At 41.9% G+C, this 23,366-nt stretch overlaps 1 protein-coding gene across 1 annotated transcript in view; it reads left to right on the top strand.

Moving 5' to 3' along the window:
• Positions 1–23,156, top strand: part of vstm2l (V-set and transmembrane domain containing 2 like) — a 38,379-nt gene extending 15,223 nt beyond the window's left edge. The window contains exons 2-4 of the mRNA XM_061220581.1: positions 15,356–15,525; positions 16,467–16,511; positions 22,009–23,156. Coding sequence (XP_061076565.1) covers positions 15,356–15,525; positions 16,467–16,511; positions 22,009–22,287 — 494 coding nt within the window. The 3' untranslated portion in view covers positions 22,288–23,156. The remainder of the gene's footprint in view (positions 1–15,355; positions 15,526–16,466; positions 16,512–22,008) is intronic.
• Positions 23,157–23,366: the final 210 nt, after the last annotated feature.

Here is a 23,366-nt window from a genome sequence, read left to right as displayed (position 1 = left end):
TGCCTGCTTGGATTACATTCATTAAATATCCCCCTCAACCGTTCATCACTCCATGGGGCTTTTCCTGGCTTCAAAATCACATATATTTCAGTATATACTGTATGGTGCATCAATAAAACAAATTAATTAACACCCTGGTGTCAACATTTTGATTTCTACAAAGTCACTGGACATCTGGATGCTCATGTTTGCAGTGGAGTTGCTTAACAGATGGCTTATAGTTTATTAAGCTACTTGGCTGCCCTACCTAGTTGAAAGGTGGGCTTTTAGGAGATTATCCAAGCATATATTAAAATAAAGTGAAGATCAGACGTGACAAGTAATTAGATGTAATTACACAGACTCCTGCTGTTGCATTGGAAAACCAGTTCCGTTTGAGTTTTATATGACGTCCATATTTCTCCTGTCAATTTCAACTTTGCCTCTCCCTTTTTTCCGTCCTGATATCTGCAGTGCCAGTGTTTATGACATATTGAAGGTGATTTTATTAGAGAAAATGTTCCGGTGAACAGAAGGAAACTGTGGAATTTTCCTTAGCTAGCAAAGGGCCTAATGGCACTGCATCCTTTCGATGTTAGTCACGTATGTAGCTACTGTTCTCGGTGCGCTTGTCCTCTGGGAGTTTCTGCGGCAACTGCAGCCCGCTCTCCTGCTTGCTTTCCCTCCACATTCATCCAGCTGTGGCATTTTCCCCAGAACATTTCCCTCCCTATATTTCCGCCTTTAAATAACACTGTCACATGGCTTACAAACAGTGCGTTTCTCCCGGTTACAATCAGCAGGCACGATGTGCCCTTAAACGGAACGGACGCAGCGGGAGGTCGGCTGTGAATTAATGTAGGTGTCTGCTTTTGCACCGGGGGCTACGGAGGGAAGGTGATAGATGACTTCATATAGGCCACATTTACAGCTTCATCTCCACAGCCTCTGGGACCTAAGAAACATAATGCCTTTTTCAACTTCTCTCTCCTCCTGAAAAGAAAAAAAAACGGGCTCTCTGAAACCGAAGGGAAAGGTTTAACCTAATTTTAATTCGAAAGAGATCATTACGCTGCTTTATTACTGTATTGATTTACGGAGTGGCTGTGAGTGTGAAATAAAGAGGTGTTTTTTTTCCCCTGAATGAGAACCACGGCAGTGATAACATGGAGAGGGAGCTGTGGACCGAGAGTCTTTACAAGGGTGGTTAAACTATCAAAGGAGATCTACTGATGTGCTAAACTCATTTATGTGTGTTACAGCCCACCAAATGTAATTGGTGGGCAGAATGTCTGTATTTGACAATATTTGTGCGAGTGTCCTTGTTTTGCTTTACTGCAAATTTACGCATTTACAACCCCCCTTGGTTTATATTTATTTTCACTGTAAAAGCATTGTTAACTTTATCAGTAAGACTGTTCTATGAACTGTATTTTTAATGTGCAGCATAACAATTATGGCCCCTGTAATGAGCTACTTTGATTGGATCTTTATTGCACTGCAATGTCTCCTCCCCTTTTATTGTAATTTCATTAATGCACTACGCTTTATTTTAAGTTCTTATTTCAAGCGGCGCCAGTATGGGTTCTGACTATTTCAATTTAAATAAAGTTTGTTTCAGAAGCTGTGTGGTGATTATGTGTGGCAGGGCGTTTGGTACAGATTGTACAGGTAGTCTATAACGCAAACCTTTAGTGCTGATGCGTGCTGGCAGAGCAGAGCTGGCACACCGCAGATTTTTTTTGCACTGATGGAAATTTAATGGAAATCATTCCACATGCATTTCCTGCCTTTGACTTATAAGGGAGGGTGGCAGGTAAACAAAGAATTTCTATTCATATGATTTCCTGGATCTGCCATTCAGCTGTAGCAGGAAAGGCTTTTAGCCTGCAGACTGTATTATGACAACAGTATTTCTATGCCTGCATTTCATATGGATAGAAATGCAGTCATCTGTTCAGACACTTAGTAAGTTATGGAATGTCCCAGTAAGAACATTCAAATTTTTCTATTAGGCCTTATCCCTTAAACACCAGAGAACATTCTAGTAGGCAAGCTGTGTGCCTTGGCATTAAAATCAGTCTGTGTCAAGCGATCAAGCATTGTGGGAACAGACATTACATCATTAATTTACCATCACAAGGCGAGACTGCCCCAGAGATTCAGGCTGTCTGATTAACACTGGGAAATTGCTCCTATCGTTTCTCTGAAGAGTCTGCAGCAGTTGCAGTGGATTAGAGCGAGGCGTGTCCCAGTTACCTCAGAGGAAAATGCGATGTTATTGTGAGCTTCTATCATTCTCATGTACACCTGGCAGATAATGCTTCATTTACTGCAGCTAATTGTGAACATAACCGCCATTTTCTGGGCAAACAAATTCCTTGGAGTTTACGATAAGAGTTTTCAACAACAAGCGGTTTTCTTTGTTCTAAAGTATGTCAGCCAGTGAAATGTTTGTCTTTAATATGAAGCTGTGCGGAGGCCATGGCTAGCCCAGTGGAGGGATAAGGAGACCCGTCTTTATTCTGACTGACAAGCCTTCTTCACTGCTGTTTTATGAGCCCTTCTCATTTATTCCTCGGGAGAAATCTTACAGACCTTATGCTCTCTGCTGGATGGGAATTAAATTCAAGGGAAGCTTTTTACTGTTACACGTAAAACCTTACTGTAATATTAATATGTAATAAGTCCCCGAATTGGGATGGGGAGGTTCTTGAAAATAACATTTTTCAAAATGGTGCTTTTAAAGTTTTTTGAGACATTTTAATGATCATTTTGAAAAGTGTTGTACGTACTAAACAATACTTCAAAACTGATGGACCAATACCAACCCCATATTTTACCCTGAAATGGTTTGATTTTGGGTTGAAGCGGCTGATCTTGGGACACAATAAATTTTTGGGGGATATTGAGGTTATATTTGTATTGCTTTCTTGATGGACTGCAACACACAATATGGCCTTCAGTGCAGAATTTATTGGTCCTTGAATTTTCTTTTTGCTATCAACCATTGAATGGAATTAAGTTCCCCAATTCCCATAGATCACTGCAGGAAAGCTGCTTGACAAGCAATGCTGCCTGAAAGGTGTGTGTGTGTGTGTGTGTGTGTGTGTGTGTGTGTGTGCATGTGCGTGCGTGGGTGTGTCTGCGTGTGTGTGTGTGCGTGTTCATGTGAGTGTGTGTGTCTGTGTGAGTGTCTGTATGTGTGTGCATATGTATGTGTGTCTGCATGTGTGTGCGTGCATGTGTGTGTGTCTGTGTGTGTGTGTGCGTGCCTGTGTGTGTGTCTGTGCATGTGCATGTGTGCGTGCATTCGCATGTGCACGCGTTGACCATCCAAATTTAGATTAGGCTAAAATTAGGCTAATCATAAGTATGCTGCCAATATATTCACAAGTTTACATTATTACAATACATTAATTGAGTATTACACTAACTCCAGGTCTACCATATGTTTAGTTTATACTTTCAGCAATTTACTTTAAATGTGTTTTATTATAAATGCCTGGAAGCTGAATGTAAATTAGAATGGTGCATAACCCAGTGGACAAAATTCTGATATCCTTCAAGGCAATCATGAAATGAGAAGAACTTTACCTTGCTGCCTGATGAAAGCTGATTGAATTTGACTTACTCTTTTCCGAGATACCACTTGATGTCGTGCAACCCACAAAAAAGTGCTCATTTTATTTTGTTAATAATTTACCTCCTAAAGTTTACACAGTGGAAGTTTAGTCAGGTTCCTCTTCCTTTGTCCCTTTTACAATGAAAAAGAAACCATTTTTTAAATGGAATTTTTCAATTCTTAGTTGAAATGCTTTCTACTCAAACTATCAAAAATCTGAAATAGTCTCTTTTCAAAAACAGTACAGCACAGAGAAAAAAGAACTGTTATGTAAGAAACACTAATTAAAATGATAACAAGGAAGGCTGTTTGAAGATAGGCTCTGTGTTAAATATGTTTTCAATTTAGTGTTCCATTTTCTTTTCTCTAGTTTTTTAAGCATCCCAGTCTAGCAGAGGGAACTGCTGCACTTCAGGGTAGATTCAGTCTCCTGCTGCTGATCAAAGATCAGACTCAGAATGGCTTCTGGAGATGAGTGGTCCGACCTCCGCAGAAGTAACTAGGGGTTGTTTGTGTTAATTAGCCTCCTGCACCCAACCATCCGTTCCGTAATTGAGCAGAGGAGAGCTGATCGTGGTTTGCTCTCCCTTGTTGTTTCTTTGACAAGTTTGGACAAGTTCAATTTGTCCGACTGCCATCGTTGGGAAGTTGGTGTTCTGAGTATAGGTGATTTTCCTTTATTTGTTTTTAAATAACCCTTTAATTTGTCCTCAGTTGGGCTTTAAGGGACTACCACTGTGCCAAAATCCATGCATTTTGTACAAGAATAACATTCATGCTGGAAAGAAGGGGCCTAGGGGCCCTAGCAGTAATAAAGTTTTATTTCTGAATATTATCTCCTTTGAAGTGATCTTTTTTGCTTTCTTGTTTATTTTTAATTATTCTTACTTCCCCCCCCCCCCCCCCCCCCCACACACACACACACACACATTATCTTTCTCTGTCTCTCTCACTCTCACTCTCTCTCTCACACACCCACACACACAGAACACATGCTACATGACTTCTTTCAGGTAATCACTCACAGTTGTGTAAGGTTATAGCACACATATGAATCGGTAAAATTATAATATAGCATACATGTGAATCTGTAAGGTTATATTGTAGCACACATATATGATGCTGTGTAAGGTTATAGCACACATGAATCTATAAGATTATATAATAGCACACATGAATCTGTAAAATTATAGCACACACATATTAAGCTGTAAGGAAATAGCTTAGAGATGTGAAGCTATAAGGTTATAGCACGCAGATATACAGCCACTCTCTTTTACAACATCTAAGTAACAGCTAAATAAATGCAATATTTTTTTTATTTTTTTTTTTTTATTATTAATGGCAATATGTAAGATTCTCCTTTTTTGTTGTTTTAGTGTCATCTGTGTTGGTAAGTGGTAATGACACTGCAAATACCATATACCCTTTCAAATATCAACAGTGTTGCGTGGGTTGTAACGTTATTCAATAGCCACCAAAAAAACACAGTAACTGTGCTGATACAGTTCTGTGATGTTACCAGAGTATCCTGTATCAGGATTACCCGAAATTATAATCACAAGATAGCAGCACAAATTCATGTTTAAAGTCTTGACTTGCTATCAAGCATAGGGCTGTCAACTTTCTGATATTCAGATATTGCAAGACAAATGAATGACAGACAAGCGATATCATCAAGCATTATAATCAAGCATTATTAGATCCACTTTTAAAACTAGCTTGTGCTTAGTATGGTTTGAAGATAGTTAGCTATGCGCTATGAAAGTAATAAGCGCAGTTATTCAGCTAACTCTGCAATCCTGCTTTGTGAAACAGGGCACCAGTCTTTCCTTCAGTAGCTCCGGTATATTTGTAATCAAACTTTTCTTAACCAAACAATTATTCACTAAATTGAGTAGGCTAGTAATTTGCTACAGCTTGCAATCTGCTGCCACCTTCCATATTAGTGCAGCCAGAAATACTTTTATTCAAGATGCAGGTGCTAACATTAGCTGTTGCGCTTGTAGAAATTAATGGTAGCAATTGTGAATGGCCGCGCTATGGGTTATGGGTATCTGCTTCAATTTTTGGCGGGAGAGTTGGTCCCATACACCAGCCTAGTCCAGAGGCTGAAAATAGCTAATGCAGAGATAGGTAATTATACATTACATACAATTATACATTTATTTGCTATTGCCTAAAAAGTGCCAATGATAGAAGGTATCAAAAAGAAAATTGACTTATATTAGAAAATGATACATTATATGGTTAAGCACCTATTTTTTTACTGCTGTTGGATCCCTAATATTTGGTAATCAGGATGTATTGCATTAGGACAGTGGTACAGCAGGGTTGCAGAATGCTTAGGGAACCTGGCTTATGAAGCTGAAGTTGTAGGCACAGCCACAGTAGTATCTTTGACAAGGTAACCTAAATTGCGTCATTATATATCCAACTGTACGGATGGCCACTATGTGAAATGTAAGCTGGATACGGGCTTCAGCTAAATGTCTAAAATGTAAATGTAGAAAAAAAGTCAGGTCCCTTGAGGAGTGGAGTAGTCACTCAGGAGGTGCAGCAGGAGGAGCATATCAGAGCCCAGGGAAAGTGGAGGTCAGGAGAGCCCCCTCATCTCACCAGATCAGGCAGCTCATCCTCACACTCCCCCCGTCGAGGGCCAGGTTTGCCTCGACTCCGAGCATCTGCCGGAGCCTGTGGGGGGGCCCGGAAATCACAAGTGTGTGACTGAGGAGTGAAAACACAGATCCTGCTTCCAGAAAGAGAGAGAGAGCAGTCAGGACTGTCAGTCACTGCTCCGCAGAGAGAAAGAGAGATATTGCAGATACTGAAATCACCTCCTGTGGATGAAGGAGGGAGCGGTGGAGAGAGAGCGCGGTAGAAAGATAAAAGGGCCAGAGCTGGACGGGGGTTGGAAAGGAAAGTGAGAGGGAGAGCAGAGGGACGTATTTCTTCGCAGCTTGAAGTACCAGCCTCCCCCCTCTCCTCCCCAGACTCTTGTGTTTAAATCTTCAACACCCCCCTCCCTGCCCTCCCCGAGTACTGTCTGAATCATTAGCTTTTGCTGAGGCAGGAACTTTGTTTTATTTCTGGTCGGGGTTTCAGATGGGTGCGATGAACAGAAGCGATGCCCTGTGTCCGCTCTGCATCCTGCCACGCCCTGTTCCCCCGCGGCCCGGCTGTGAGCGAGACAACCCGCCCCGCGGCCCTTAAGCACTGCTAATTAAGTGAGACAGTTTGCCAAGGGTGAAGCGACCAAAATGCTTTCTGGGCCCGGGTGGAGATTAGGGGGATGAAGAGGGGGGAAGGTGGGAAGGATGGTGCTAACACTTCCTCCTGTGAGCACCGTGAACACCAGCCAGCTGAGCAGCACCCAAAACAGGAATGTTGTTGTGGGTCCAATGTGCTCCATAATTAATGACACAATTGAATTGCATTGCTCAGGGATGATTGTGGTCCTAAACAACAGCTGCAGCGGTCGACTCTGCAGCTGGGTCCAACTCCGCTCACCTATTGTCTCAAGTAATTGCCGCTGGTGAGAATGTGCATAATTCTGTCGACAGCAGCACGGAATTGTGCTGCTGTGTGAAGCCGTTCACTGGCGCCAGCCAGACTAGCCAGCTGCTATAGCAGTGGAGAGGGCTCGTAGAGAAAGCGATAGCACTCAAAAAGCCTTTCTGTGCCTTACCGATTAACAACAAAGAGGAGGGAGGGGCCCCGGTCATGATTAAACTGACCGCATTGATTTCTGGTGGTGTAGAAGCTAAGAAGTAAAGCTTGAAGTATGCTCGGGGAATCTCTGAAAACACAGAAGACGTTGGCGAGGCTTACACCCCGCTTGACGGTAAACACAGCATGTTTTGACCTCAATCTTCTTCAGATATAAGTGAGGGATTCTGGGATAGAGTCTGTAGTGTGGCTGTCATAAAAGGGGAAGTTCACCCAAAAATGTAATTAAGGTATGTTTCCACGTACCTAGAGTAGTAGCTGTCTATCCTGATAGTTTCGCTGAAATATGATTATATGAGTTTTCAAGGTATAGGGTACAGCTCATCCTGACCTCATGGGCCCAAAATTGGAAAGAATCAACCACAATGTCTCTCTCCAAATTGAATCCTGCAATTACTCACAAACACCAATAGAGCTTAAAGACTCAAAGTCTGGTGTAGACGCACTAGTATAAAACATGAATGTTGGGGATGTGGTGTTGTGGAAAGCGACCTTTTATTGTAGTTTCAAAATAACTTTTTTTTACAATTTTATTAAAGCACATACCAGCTTCTAAATTCATTGTTGAGATGAGATTAACAGGTGCAATTTATGTCCTATAACAGAATGTGAAACTCACTTTGGCTGATGTTAAATGTGGACCTTCTTTTCATAAATAGAAACACCACACCAAGTCACCGCACAAATTACAGTATCAATTCATACAACTATAAGTCAGCCTACTAGTTTTGATGTTATCTACCTGTTAATATGAAAGATCCAGTCCCAGCTTCATCCTCAGCAGTCTCGGATTTCAAAGATGTGTAGGTGGACTTGAAAGAGGAGAGGACTCAACTGGCAGTGGTCTGGTGGTCTTCTTACAATCAAACATGGTGCAACTCTTAAGTGTCTGACAGTAAAATGTAAATGTATGCCTGTGAATAAAAAATGCTATCAATTTGCGATGTAGCCGACCTTTGTAGCAATTCCCTTTGCATATACATTGCAGCATGCGTTATTTGCATCCATTCTATTAAAATTAAGTCATGCTTTAGATCTCTTGGTGATTGGAGATTGATGGACATTTTGTAAATGCGACACAATCACCAGTGCAGATCTTGGACATGTTTATTGGCTGATGCTGATGAGATTAACTTCTTTGACATCAAAACTTTTCTCAAAACTTGGGACCATAAAAGTATGGGATTTGGACGCCCAGCCCTAGTAGTTTATGGAGACCTTCTGCACGCAGCAGCTCCTAAGGTATGGGGGCCCTAAACAAGAATTCATGTTGTTATGGGCCCGAAGTGTTCCAGCATACATCACACCCACCACTTAACTTGATTTGTGTGGTCGGGGACGGCTGTGGCCCTAAACGACTGCGGAGAGTGCTTGTGCCAGCAGCCGGCTCTGGCTCTGTGCTGGCTGTGGGGCAGGGAAAGAGAACGGCAGAGAGGCATGCTGAAAAGGACACAAACAAAAGCGTTATTGATTGCGCTGCTCCGACGGAGTCCGGCTGCTGCGTGTCCCTGATAAGGCGGGGTCCGCCTTCTCGCTGCCACTCAGCCCGTGTCAGCGGGGGCGGTCGCCTGGGGAGTGTTCGTCCTCTGTCCCTGTACAACCCGGCAGGGCACGTTGGGCTCCGGCTAATGCAGCTCTGCGTCTGTGCTCTAATCCACCCCCCTCCCTCTCCTGCTTCAGAGCCCAGCGTGCTGGAGAACAGCAGCCCCGGCCCAGTCCCCGGGGCCCCGGGGGAAAGCGATGCTGCACGCTGCGCTCACTCGACACCAGGACAACACTGCCAGGGCGAAGCCAAGACGGAAAATCGGCCACACTCTCCCGTTTCTCGCCTCTGAAGTTCAGAGCCTTGTGTTGGTAGACGCCCGCAAAAAGGATTAGCGGGATAAAGGAGAAGACATTGAGCAAAGCTCCTCTCTGTTTACCGTGATAGTCGGGTAATTTATACTGCTTTCTGTTTAAACTGCGTCTGAGAACAGCAGCAGACCACTGATGGATGGCTATACCCGCAGACCCAGGCGCTCACTCTGAAAGTTGTTTTGTGGAGACCTGTGGAGGAACTATGTTTACATGCATAGCAATACCCCGATTTTTGGAAGATTATTTTAATAAGTAAATATGAGGAAGCACAGGAATGACTTCGTCCTTTTCCATAAATTGGACACGAATGCCACATGGTGTGGCTGCCATAATTCAAAGCATAACATTTGGATTGGAATCCAGTCTAGGTATATGGTGTTCCATTCAGTTCCATGCAGAAGTTCTACTCCAAAGAAAATGCCGTTGTGCTGTAGTGTGGCAATTTGCAAGGGTTTAGCGGAACTACGAGTCAGTAACTACAAATTATTCAGTTGATCCATAGCAAGCTATTTCAGACAAGGTCACGACTGTGACCATGCTTGAATTGCCTGAACTTTATGATATGATTGTCATCACAAATCCTCCTAGAACAGATGTTTTTATTTTTATAGAATACCGCCCGGTGTTGGGGGAGGAGGTGTTAAGCCAGACACAGAGAAATGATTGACATTATTCACATTCCCTCATAGGAGAATTGATTTGGATAAATATCTGACAAAATATCATGTTTGCCTCTGGTTTGCCATTTTTTGTTGAGTTCTGGCAATAGTATAAATAGTTCTGGATTTAAATCTGCATTTTGCTGATGTTCACAAGTAACTTTGGCATTATTTTTGGAAGGGCTATTGCTGTTGAGTTTTTTGAATGTACATTGACAGTGAACTACATTTAAAAAAATAGTCACACAAAACTTTCTGGATGGATAGATAGTACTCTCTGGGTAAGTGTGAAGCATACTTTAATTTCATTTTTTGGTTGAACTGTCCCTTGTGGAATAAAACATGTTGAAGCTTTTGGTTAGCCAATGTATCTATTGATGGTTTAGCTGACATTTCTTCGGTGATCGATGTTGCTGTCTTCCAGTGTCTCTCCAGTCCACCCTGTAATATCAGTACAGTATGGTAATCCTTGGTGACTGTTGGTAACCATTAGTAACCATTGAGTGACGTCATGGAATGCATTGAATTGCATCCATGTTCCCACCTCTTCAGAGCAGTGAAGCATCATCACACTGGGCCACAGAGAGCACAGAGGAGTAAGCAAGTCCACTTTGCTAGTTTTGCTAGCTAGCTCGCCAGCTAATACTCTTTACAGTTGGAACAGTAGCTATCCCGAATCTCTTATGAGCTCAGTCAACGCACCAAGGATTTTAGGTAGATGGGAAGTATCTCCAATTCAAATTGTACTTGAAAAATAAGATATTGTAGTTTCATTGCCAATATTTCTGTACTGAGACAACCTTGACCAGCCAGTAAGATAAATAAGTTAGTGTTGCTTTGCTTTGAATGCCCTTCAAAGTTTGCCTATTTAATACCAGTGAGTCACTTGGTAACAAAAAAAAAATCATTTTTTGAATTGTCAAAGATAATGATAGCTTGAGGCCTAAGATGACAAGCCCCTTTGAGATCTCCAAGTACAGTGCATAGATTGTTTCAACAGTTGCAATCTCTGTGATTGTTTTTTCTTTTGTTGTTAGGATATGCAAGCTACAAGGCTGTTTTCTTCATCAAACATACAATATAAGGTAACATTATCAAGCTCCTGTCCTGGAGGGCCACCCACACTGTCTGCTGGTTTTTGGTGTGTTTCATGACTGATTCTCGTGAAGTCATAAATTGGCTGAAGAGTCCTTGTTCTCAAGGCCTTAACGGTCTGCTGGTTGACAGGAAACCACAAATAGCTGTGGACACTGTACCACAAATAGCTGTGGACACTGTGGTTCACCAGGACTGGAATCCCCCCCCCCAATATAAGGTATGAATAACTATACTGTATATCAGCAAATATTGTCTGCTTATTATCCTGCCAAAACACCTTAATTTGTGGTCTGTTTATTTAGCTGTTTCTGTTGGTAGAAATGACACAGGATTAGACACATTGCCTGTGAAGGCTGCAAGGCTTGGATACCTATCACACAGTGCATGAATAAGTTAAACATATGATTCAGAACGTCAAATCTCAGCACTGCAAAATAAATGAGAAATGATTACACGTATTATTACAGATACGTGTATTCAAGACATGACTTATGAATCTGCTATTTGCCAGATAATATAAAATCAATACAGAGTATGGAAATTTGATTTCAGAAATGAGAAATAAAATGGCTTCCAATCAATTCACAGCAAGCTCTGGCTCAAGGCTTGTCACTTATCCACAGAAACCGAAGCGGTTAGACAGGTTAATTCACACAATGAAACAAGGTGGGAGAAGGGTGAAGTCTGGTATTCAGTAAACCTGATAAAAGGAGAACCATGCCATTTAAATGGCATTCACACATCTGTTAATTGATTCATGACTGGCTTGTTTTTTGAGGTACTGCTAACGGCAAGAAAAATAAAGTTATTCATATTCATTTTTATTATTTTGTTAACCTAATACAGTATATCTTAGTCCAGTGACAGAGTAGGATGGGGATAGGATTTGCCAAAGATTGATCTTTCAACAAGCAAAGTATCCTAAGCTTACCTAGCCAAGGTTAACAGTCCACAAATTTGCCTTTAAAACTTTGTTTTTTTTAAAAACACGTTGAATCTGTTCTGAAGTGGTGAATTCTGCCCCCTGCTGGTGGTCCTATGCTGCCCCTCTCTCTCTCACTGGGCACCTCGCTGAGCTGCTGGTGGTCCTGTTCTGCCCCTCTCTCTCTCCCTGGGCACCTCGCTGAGCTGCGGGTGCCATGCCTGATTGCTTGCATCTGTCTGTGGCCTGAAATGACCAGTGCTTCAGTCTTACAAAGAAGCCTCCTGATGTGTTGATGTCCGCTTTGTTTGTGTGCACTGGGCTCTCTGCTTTCAGCTCTCAGCTCTCAGTTCTCTTTTGTTTGAATAGTGATGGCAAGGCCTTTATTTTTTTTACCATTTATTTATTTGAGATTTTAGGACAGAAAGAGAGGTCATTAAACATGAGCAAGCCCTTTGGTCTTATTGCTATTTGTACATAGCCCTGCTTGTATTTCTATGTAATGATAAACCTTACACTGATTTTGTGGGTGGTCTGTTAGTTACATTACATTACAGGCATTTAGCAGACAGGACATACAATTAAGTGCAAATCAAACACAGTTAATGTTAATGCCAAACTAGGAGCATTAACGATGTGACCACAAATTGGATTGAAAACTTGAGGGCAGTTCACCAACACAGCCAAAGCACTTGAAAGACTCAGTACAGAGGAATGATCAAAGGTGTCCTCACCTCCGTGGAATCTGCAGTTCCTTCACGTCTGTCTTTTCGAATCACCCTCTTCGCTGGCTATGCTGTGTACAACCCCTGCCCATTTACAGTATGGTGCGATGTCTTTTTGAATGCTTAAGCCAGGCGCATCCTCAAGCGCTTTCATTTACTCACACAAGTGAAATTACTCACTAAGGTAGTTACAACACAGGGCTTCCTCCAGTAGTTATCCTTGAGTAGGGCATAAGCAGGCTTTTTCTCCCCATCTTTCAAGAGTATATGCCATAAAACCAAAATTGGGTTCGATTCTGGTGACAGGATGACGCGAAATATGGCTGAATATGTGCCTCACTCCTCAAACACCTGGCCGACTGACTGTGGACAGGGGCAAAGCCATCTTGATAAGCAGAGGGCAGGAGAGAGGTTCAGCTGTGACTAATGCAGTTGGAAGGTTTTCCCGAGTGAGTGCATCTGACCGCAGGATGTGGGAGGGGTGGGGTTGGATGTCAATAGGTGGGGTTTCACTTCCAGCCCCACTCTTCGATGCATGCAATTGGTTATAAACAATTCTGTTTTTCAGTAAGCTCTGGATTGGAATAGTTCTCTGTCTTCCGTGTCACTGACATGTAAAATTGATGTCTGAACAAAGCTGTTGGTGGGTGTCTCGAAAAAAATGTACCTTGCAGCACTGAACAGAAACTTCAGAAATATAGATTCATGCTGTGAAGTTCTCAGAAACCTGCCCAGAAAGACTGGAATGTAGGCTAGACAGAAAGAAAACATTAAGTGAATGGAAGTGAAGAGAGAATATTCTGTCAGTGAATAATTTGGCATATATTTCAGAATAAGAGCAAGAGGAGTTGGCTTAATTAAACCATATATTTTTGAGATGACTTTATGATACTTGTTTTGTAGTTTGGGCATTATGACATGTGTTATTAAAAATCTCTGCAGGTAAAATGTTGCTGAACAAGCTGCTTTGTAGCTGAAATGTATTGTCTTGCTTCAAGCCACAAATTAATAAATGCCCCTCTACCTGTGATTGCAACAAGATGTGCAATGTCCAATGCTTTATATTAACAAGCGAAAATGTTCTCACCAAATTAATATCCACACTGTTTCGTGCTTGCTAGATGGCAGTCAGTTCTTGTAAAACTGTCTCCTGCCATTTTAAATGTCAGTTTTTTATTATTATTCTGAACCTCCCCCTGTGGTTACGTGTTCATAAAGGGGATTAGCTGCAAATTAAAATCTGTTTAAAGGGAGCAGTTAAGAGGATTTGGATACAGTTAATGGTTGGATGTGCTGGGATCAGAGAAACCGATGTCTTCTTCTGCAGAGGTAGTTTGGAACCATGTGGGATTACAGCCCATGTTATGCATGGAGTTGGGCCAGCAGAGCAGTGGATCTGCTAATACAGGATGTGCTTTTCTGCTTCCATAGGATAGGCCTTATGTGAGAGTATAGTACATTTAGGTACAGGAATCCAAATATATAGGGCTGGATTTAATCCACGTGCCTCCATGACTGGGATGCATCTGGATTAATACGAATTTTTTTTCCTTCCCAAATACAATGTAGTGACTTTAACAATTGTAAAAACCTCCTCTCCAAACCATGTGTGAGGTATAAAAATTGATGACAAATGTTGATTCAACTCAAGGTTTAGGTCTGGATCTCTGTAAAGCTGCTTTGCGACAATGCCCTTTGTTAAGTGCAATACAAATAAAGTTGAAATTGAATTCAGGCCTTGCACTGCATATTCACCATGGGTCTTTCTGAAGGCCAGGTCATGGTGAGGTAGAACACAGCTATTGTGATGCTTATTGAGCCTTTGAGCCAGAATGATTACATCTGGATTGGCTGACCATGAATTACTTGGTCATGACAAAGATATTGTGGAGTAATTTGTTGTTGTTGACATTATCATTGTTGAACAGCAAGCTCACAAATCTATAAAGGAATACAATCAGTTGTTCAGTTCAAACATCAGAATTGGGAAGGAATGTGATCTAACTGACTTTGACCATGGAATGATTGTTGGTGCCAGACAGGGTGGTTTGAGTATCTCAGAAACTACTGATCCCCTGGGATTTTCACACACAACAGTCTTTAGAGTTTAAAAACAAAAAACATCCAGCGAGAAGCAGTCCTGTGGGCAAAAATGCCTTGTTAATGAGAAAGGTTTGGAGGAGAATTGCCAGTCTGTTTCAAGCTCACAGGAAGGCGACAGTAATGCAACTAACCAAGCATTACAACCATAGTATGCAGAAGAGCATCTCTGAACACACAACACATTGAATCTTGAAGTGGATGGGCTACAGCAGGAGAAGATCAATAAGTGAAAAAATAACTAATAAATGCCTACTAAAGTGGGCACTGAGTGTATCTTCTCAGTTGTACACAAGTTAAATAATATAATGGAAGGGTCATAAGTTAGTTTATTTTTTCACTTTTAAATTATTCACAAGAAATCTGTAATTTTCTTTGGAGTACACGGAACGTCTGCTATCATAAAAGGCCTGATGTCAGTTTCCCTTAGGCTCACAATATTTAAGAACATGATACTGTTTCGAGAATAAAAAAGGATAAAGTTAATGCGCTAATCTATCTCTAGCTCGTTTGGAGCGTTCTGTTTCACAGCACAATTAAAAGATTCCAAACAAACAAGATAAGGGAAGCTACACTACATAACTTATCGTGTCTAAACTCACAATAGAACGTGTATCGCTGCACTATTATGATCTTTTTCCTCTTTTCTTCTCTCCGACAGCACTCTTCACAGAGGTCCCCCATGACATCACAACGCAGAGCGGGCAGGATGTGGAGATGGCCTGCTCCTTCCGTGGGGCGGGCTCTCCCTCCTACTCCCTGGAGATCCAGTGGTGGTACATCAGGAACCACAAAGAATGGACAGACAAGCAGGCGTGGATGACCAATCAGGTGAGCGACAGTGAGAGTGAGGGGTGGGGAAAACGAGGGTTTGTATGAGGCCATATGTGTGCGTAGGTGTGTGTGTGTATGCGTTGCGTCTCAAAGAAAGAGGTGTGTAATCGTGTAGAACAGACTGCTGCAGCGGCTCTCTCTATTCAGCTTGTTTTATAATCCTTCTCCTCAGGAATATTGATAAAATATTGCTAGAAAATTGGTTTGTTTTAATCATATCTTTTATTCTACAAGATAACTGATGAAACACTGTCTTATCTTACAAGCATATTATGCAACATGCATTTTTGGAATGTGAAACCAGAGTAATTATGGTTCTGGTTTTTGCTTTTGGGTCATTTTAGCTAAATTTGGGGCAAATAAGGTAGCCATGTACCATTGGAAGAAGAATAAAACATTTGCGGCTAAATAAACCAGTGGAATTTCTCCAAAGGAAGATTCCTGATCTCCTGCTGTTCTGTCACTCATATTAATTGGAAGGGGGGAGGGATTCATTAAAGCAACTTCAATAAAAATTCTCTCCCTGCATAATGCATGCAACAATTCAGGGGATAGTCTCCCAGATGGCTCACACTGTCTCCTTAAAATAGCTTTAAATGTAACTACTGTGTTATGACCCAAACAGTCCCAGGCTGGCTTCCATCTGCTTAACTGAACTTGTTTAAAATAATTGCTGTCACTGTTATACAGAATTGTTTCTTTGTGTTGACCTCCGAGTGCACCCATCTCTCCATGCCAGTCACTCAACCAAAATGTGTCTTAACTGCAAGTAAATATCACATTCTATCCAGAATTGAGTTTTCGAATGAAAATGCCAAAAGGATACAGTTTTTATCTTGCAGGTCTGTAACAGCAGTTGACTTCTGGAAGCTATTGAATGCTCTTTTTTATGACATGTCTTTGTTTTCACTTAATTTTGACTTTCTTTCTCAATATAGGTGTTGCCCCAGGAAGAAATGTCAAAGGATGCTACCAAAATAAGCGTGAGTTTGCTTCAATTGTTCAATGAAAATGACAGCTACAAACTTTAGATTTCAAAGCATGTTCTACACAAAGGGTTATATTTCACCTTTTCAAATTAACTACCCATGTGTGAATCAGCACCATCCCCCATTATAAAATATTGGACATTTTACCATTACCCAGCAACCACTACATGAAATAAAAACACAATTCCTACCCTGGGCATGTAACCCATCTTAGTTAACTAGGAGCAGTGGGCAGCCATAGTATGTCGCCTGGGGACCAACTCCAGTTCTGAGGCCAGTGCCCTGGTCAAGGAGGAGCACATAAAGGGGCAATTTAGACTCTCCAGTTAACCTAACCTTTGGACTGTGGGAGGAAACCCACGGAGGCACAGGGAGAACATGCAAACTCTCTGCAGGGCCGGGCGGGGCTCGAGTCCAGAACCTTCTTGCTGTGAGGCAAAGGTGCTACCCACTGCGCCACTATGCCCCCCAATAGCCCAGGCCTGCTGAGTCTTCCTGCCTACGTCAGCATCTTCTGGGTCTCTATATTGTGTTATGAAAGCTCAAGTGAACCCTCCAATGCCTAACAATAAGTTAGGAGTGTTCTTAAGAACAAAAAGCTTTTCTCTGTGCCTTTATCATTGTGACCGTTTCCACAGGATTGATTTTTCTTAATTTTTCCCTCCAAACTGTGTCCCCAACATCTCCCCCTCAGCCCTCTTATGAGTGTTACCTCAGGACTAAACCTCAGGAACCTGCATTGTGCCCCAACCCCAACTAGAACAGACGGGTGTAGTTAAAAAGCTCCCTTGTTTTGCTAGCCCAAGGTTGACACAGGGTGACTCAGCCCTTACTTTTAATGAAATGCATAAACCAATAGCCAGGCATCTTCTTCACAGAGTTATGCTGTCTGCCTGCCAGGTGTGAAGGAATATCTGCAGTAGTGTGGTATAGCTCATTCTCTGCCTGTTTACCGTGCTCCCAGCTCTCGCTGCCCAAAGGTCAAGGCTGAATATACACTTTACATTTCTCATTTCCAGTTTCATGAGAAAAACTGTGAATGACGAGTGAATAATGCACTAAACAGGGATGTCAAACTCAAATCCTGGAGGGCCACGGTGTCGGCTGATTTTCTATGTATTTCTGTCTTATGCACTTAAGTCATTGGTTGACAAGAAATTCTGCACATATTGTTTCCAACACCTAAATTGGCTACTGATCGAAAGGAGATCATAGAAACCAGCAGAGACTGCAGCCCTCCATGTTTAAGACCCCTACACTAAATAAACCAGATGTCCATTACATTTTTGGCTGTAAATACCAGTAATTATAAGAAATGTGTACGAGAATGTGCAAACTGTTCAAAATCTGTCTTCCCTTCTCTTCTCTCTGGAGGAAATTTGTGGGAACTGTTGGAATGGCCTACTTCTATTTCTACTGCCGCCTCCTACTCACAGCTTGAACTGCCTACGTATACTCAATACTTTTACTGAAAGCTACTTTCTCTCTACTCTCCCTCCCCTGTGGGTGGGGGGTTGGAGGGGGGGGGGGATTCAAACTTGGAGAAAATACAACCCAGTACAATGCTGAAGTGTCACATAATCCCCTTTGGGCCAAACAGAAACTGTCCCAGTTTTACAACGCGCTCGTTTTTTTTTTTGCCAACACATTCTTGTATGTGTTACATTTTACCCAGAAATGCCCCAATGTTCCGGCATTAAATTGCTGAGTCCTGTGCTTGTTTATCTCAAAAACTAGATATTGCATAGGTAGGACATCCAGGCATTTCTATGTGAAGTGTAATATGCGCAAGAAATTATGTATGTTAAAAATTAACCAAATTAGGCTTTTATCACACTTGGGTATTGATAAACTTTGATTTCATTAATTTCAGATGTACCATTACATTGGCTCAACACATCAATACAGGGGAATTAACAATTGAGTCATTGCTTACCAGGCTAGCTGACATTGTATAAATGACCGGTACTTAACTGTCTATGCATGTTACTCAAGTCAGCATGCTCTTTTCAAAGATACATGTATCTCAATTTGCAAAAATATTTATGTGTAGTATTTGGTTATGTTTGAGTCATGGTCTTTGGCTGGACATAGAGTAACCTTCAATGGTAGGGTAGGTTATATACTCCTATATATAATTATCCTTTCTTCCCCTTTGTCACTCATGTTCTATTCATATTTTAGGTGACCCTGAATGAATAATGAACCCTTGAATTATACATAGCAGTCAGGTTAAACTGGCAGTCTAGCCTTTCCCCTCATGGTTGATGTTGTCAGTCACCGCCAGGTACATAAATAATGCTCATAAATAGTGCAGAATAAAGGAAGTGCATTTGGTTGCTGGGTTTGCAATACCTTACTTGGAGACACATTTCAGAAAGGAAAGGGGTGGGAGGTGTTGAATATTGAATATTTGTTTGATAGTCAATTTTATTCAAAATGGAACATTTGTTTGAAGGCCATTTTCATTCCATAGCCATTTTATTCAAGGATGCTGGCCTTATGGGCAGGGTTTAAAAGAAAAAGACACTTCTGAAAATGGCAGACAAGGAGAAAATATGGGCAAAAGAACAGAAAGATTTGATGGCATAAGCCCTGTGTAAAGTCATTGCCTCTAACTGGGACCATCTTGAATTCCAGTGAGAAAGATGTTGTCACTAAAGCCGAAAGTAGCACAAAGTAGCGATATGAATTTGATCCCATTGGTTGACGTTCCCGCTAGCTGCCATTCAGAAAAGGGTAAACAAGGTGCACATGCAGTAAAGAAGCATGCCATCTCTGGAGAACGCCACTCAACTGACAAGGCCAGTCTGGAATACACACTGGCACTAAATGACAATGGATGAGCACTGGAACCGCGAGCAGACTAGGTCAAAGTGCGCGCACACACAGACTACGCGAGGACTTTTCTTTGCCCGGAGATTAGTTTTTCATGTTCTACAGCTTCCTGCACTCAGTGGCGGAGACCTGCCGTATCGATGTTTTCTGGTGAACGGGGAGGCTTGGCTGCTGTCTGCACTGTCTCCAGTCATCCGCATTGTTTTCTGCGTCTGGTCTGAACGGCTCAGTGGCTCCGCTGGCGTCTAGTTCCTCTGGAGGACGCATAGAGGAGGGAGGGGGCTTATCAGGAAATACTTTACTTCAACTCCACATCAAAAAGCTTGATAATGCTGTTGTTGTGCTTACATGATAAATCTTTCTACAACACGTCCAAATTATATAGTGATTTTACAATCTTTGCAATAAGATGGGACAACAAAATACAAATACAAAAAGTTCAGATTCTGACATTGCATGACTGCAGTACACTTCGGCAAGGTTATTTCAATTGTTATTAAATGGTGTGAACATAGCCCTGTAAAGATATCATTTTAACTCATCCAGTATTCAAATGTTTCAAATGCTTTGCTGTGCATTTAATAAGACAGGCATACACAATGTAGCATGGGGTAAGATTTTAGGATTGTCATAACACAACTCCAGTCTTGAACATTTGTCTATCAGCCATGCCTGCTGCCTGGATCATTTCAGCCAGCTTCAGCACCTACAACACAATAGAGTCAGTGCTGATGCCATTGTAATTAATTATGGAATAGTGACTGGTAGAGAGTGATGGAGAACCGCTCAGCAGAGACATGATTAACAGTACAATAGACTGTTCCCTGGCCAGGTCTGTGGAAGTTGGAACATCAGATCCCATACCGATTGACTGACTGATTGATTTAGGGAAACTTGACAAAGGCCTTCTGTATTCAGACACATCATTGTGAATATGTTTCCCCCCTTGGAAGATGGAGACTGAGAAGGGGTATTTAAGGTCATTCAGTTCTGATATCAGGGTTTAGAGACTCTGCTGTATCCAGGGTTGAGTTAGGTATGTGATTTATTTCATGCTGACGATCTGCTAGAGCCGTTAGTTCAATAAAGATCAGTCTTCCGTTCATCGGAGAACCGTGCCCTTTTTTACTTAAAATGGATAAATAACTGACTGTGGTATTTGCCGGGTTGAAAGTGCTGTGCTGATTCAGTAATAATTCCTATAAAGGTCTGTCTCAAATGATGGTTTTGTGGTATATTGAGCAAAAAGTTAATGCATTCAGTTTGATTATTCACTTAGAGGCTGCATCTGGCCATTCGCCCACAGTCAGCAAGGAGTTACAGAACAACAGGAGATCCAGGCGCACCTGTGTAGGAGGAGAGTGATTAAGGGAAAGGAGTTTAGTGCTGGCACATCACAAGCATGAAGCCCCCCTGTGTGATTAGCACGTTTAAGCTATTTTGGAAGAGCACAATATTGGCTTAGCAAGCTAATGATGATGCACCAGCAGTAACATGTCATTTCTGAAACTGAAGTAGATAATAATTCTAATGCTAAATAAAGATTTATTTGAAAAATACTTTTAAGCGTGGATAGCCGAAGCTTCAGAATATGAACAGCTGCAAAAAAATGATTAAAATGAACATGACGCTTAAAAGTAAATTACAAAGAATGAAAGGTATGTTTTTAAATTGAGATTTAAACAAAGGAGCAGAGGGTCTTTTCAGTCCGGTTTTGGGAACGCACAGGACGAGTTTGAAATAGACATGGGCCTAACATTAATCTTCAATGAAAGGTATCCCAGGAACGAGTAAAACGAGATGTTGAACACACAAAGTGAGATCGCAATACTCTTGGAGATTTTGCTTGAACGAAAGATGACCGTGGTACAAGTTAAACAAGATTGTGTCTGGTCTCCGTGTCCCTGGGAAAGCCACAGCTGTGTGCTTCTGCACTGTGAGAAAGGAAGCTAACGTCCTCAGAGAGGATGCACCATTTTGCTGCCTGAACCCCCTCCTCCCTCAATCTGCCTCTTTGGCAGAAAGCGTTCCCTGCACCGTGATGAGGTTCATGCAAGGTGTTGTGTGAATGCTGTGGCAGCCCTGTGAAGGCGCTTGATGGGGGAGTGAGTCCCAGTGGCGGGTAGCTTCCGCCAGCAGTACTGACAGACTGAGAACGCAGGCTTTCGGCTCCAGGAAGTCTGAAAAGTGTCCTATTTTTACAATAGAGCGTGCTGCAAAGCATTGTGGGATTCACGAAGAAAGGGTTCTCTCATCACGGAAGCATGCATAATACAACACTCCAGGCTCATTCTAAGTTGACAGTCTTACTGTTCTACCTGGATTATCTGTCTAAGAATATACTGTCTGTACACGCAGCCAAAATGTCTTAAGTATTCCCACAGTGTGCCAGACACAGGAGCTAAATGCTTGAGGACAAAACAAGAACATTTTTTGATATAAAAATGCAATTTTCACAAACTTGAAAATAAGATTTTTGCCCTAAAACCTGTCCTTCCATAGGTATACATAATCTTACTGTGGTATAAGCTCAATGTTTTTATTCACCACTAGAGCTAGAATGGCTGATGTTATCTTAAGACAATCGTTCTAGCAGTGGCATTTGATCCGATGTTGACAATGTAAATGCTGTTCCCGCTGTGTATATGCGCAGGTGGTGAAAGTGGCGGGCAGTAACATCTCTCACAAGCTGCGCCTGTCCAGCGTGAAGCCATCAGACGAGGGCACGTACGAGTGCCGGGTCATCGACTTCAGCGACAGCAAGGCGCGCCACCACAGGGTCCGAGCCTACCTGCAGGTGGAGCCGGAGCAGAACGCCCAATCAGAGCACCCCAAACACCCTCCGGGACACGCCCATCACAAAGGAGGCAGGGAACTGAAGAAGCGCTCTGTGGACAGGGCCAATGACTGCTCTGACAGCTGTGTGCTGTAGCTCCGCCCCCAGTTACTCGACTGCCGGGCAACGCGCCCCTTCCCTCCCTGTACATTGTCTAAAAACATAAGGAAACAAGGAGTGCATGTCATGTTTCTCTGAATGTTAATCACATATCATTGGCGAGGCAGGACACACCAGGGCCTGGTTTGATACGACATTTTGTCCTTGACGTTGACTTAAAGAAATGTGAGTGTTCATCAAGTTGATTTTGGTGATAGATGAACTCTCCAAATTACTGGTGATGAAAAAGTGAGCACTTGCATTTGTTTGTGGCTCGTTGAGGACAATGTTGATTAAATTCAAGTGGACGATTGAATTAGTTGATTTGTTTTTCCTTTGGTTTTAGTTATTTTGATCTCTTAACTATTTATGAACTATTTATTTTGCTTGTGAGAGGGCAGGTGGGAATCGTCATGGTGATTTCTGACTCCCATGTATTTCTCATGGCTGCTGAGCCAGTTGTTTTCTGCTTTGTCCATGTTTTTAAGGCTCTGATGCCAGGGTGACACCTAACGGGATAATATTTTGTACAGCGTGTTGGGTAAAAAAGGGTTGTTTAGTGTCTGCCGAGTGAGATGTGCTTTCAAGTGCCACATATTTCATTAGTCTTTGACTAAAAAAAATATAAAACTTAAAACAAAAAAGCTACAGTATTTTAATGTTTAATGCTTTCTTATGGAGAACATTTATTAAGCTTTGTGACAGGTATGTTTGGACGGTTCTTTTTATGTTACCTTTATTTTGCTTTGATGTTTTGTAAGAGATCAATGTAAAAATATTGTACCTTTTTAAATAACTTCTAGAATGTTGGTCTCAACCTATACACATGCCTTCATCACATTAAATTAATTGTATATGAACCCAAATCAGTTACTTGACTTGTTTCCATGGTATCTCAAATTTCTTGACGGGGGGGCACTCCTGTCAACCACCACCAATTTACAACACCCACCCGCAATTCTGAAAATAATGATATACCTTAGGATAAGTGTAAGAACCATTAATAAGGTTCATTTCAGAGCTTCATTTTTGATTCCGCAATTTCTGAATGAAATGACCCTCCCCCCCAAAAAAGG

This window comes from Conger conger, chromosome 14 (assembly GCF_963514075.1).
Source record: "Conger conger chromosome 14, fConCon1.1, whole genome shotgun sequence".
NCBI lineage: Eukaryota > Metazoa > Chordata > Actinopteri > Anguilliformes > Congridae > Conger > Conger conger.
This window is presented reverse-complemented; position numbering and strand designations above follow the sequence as displayed.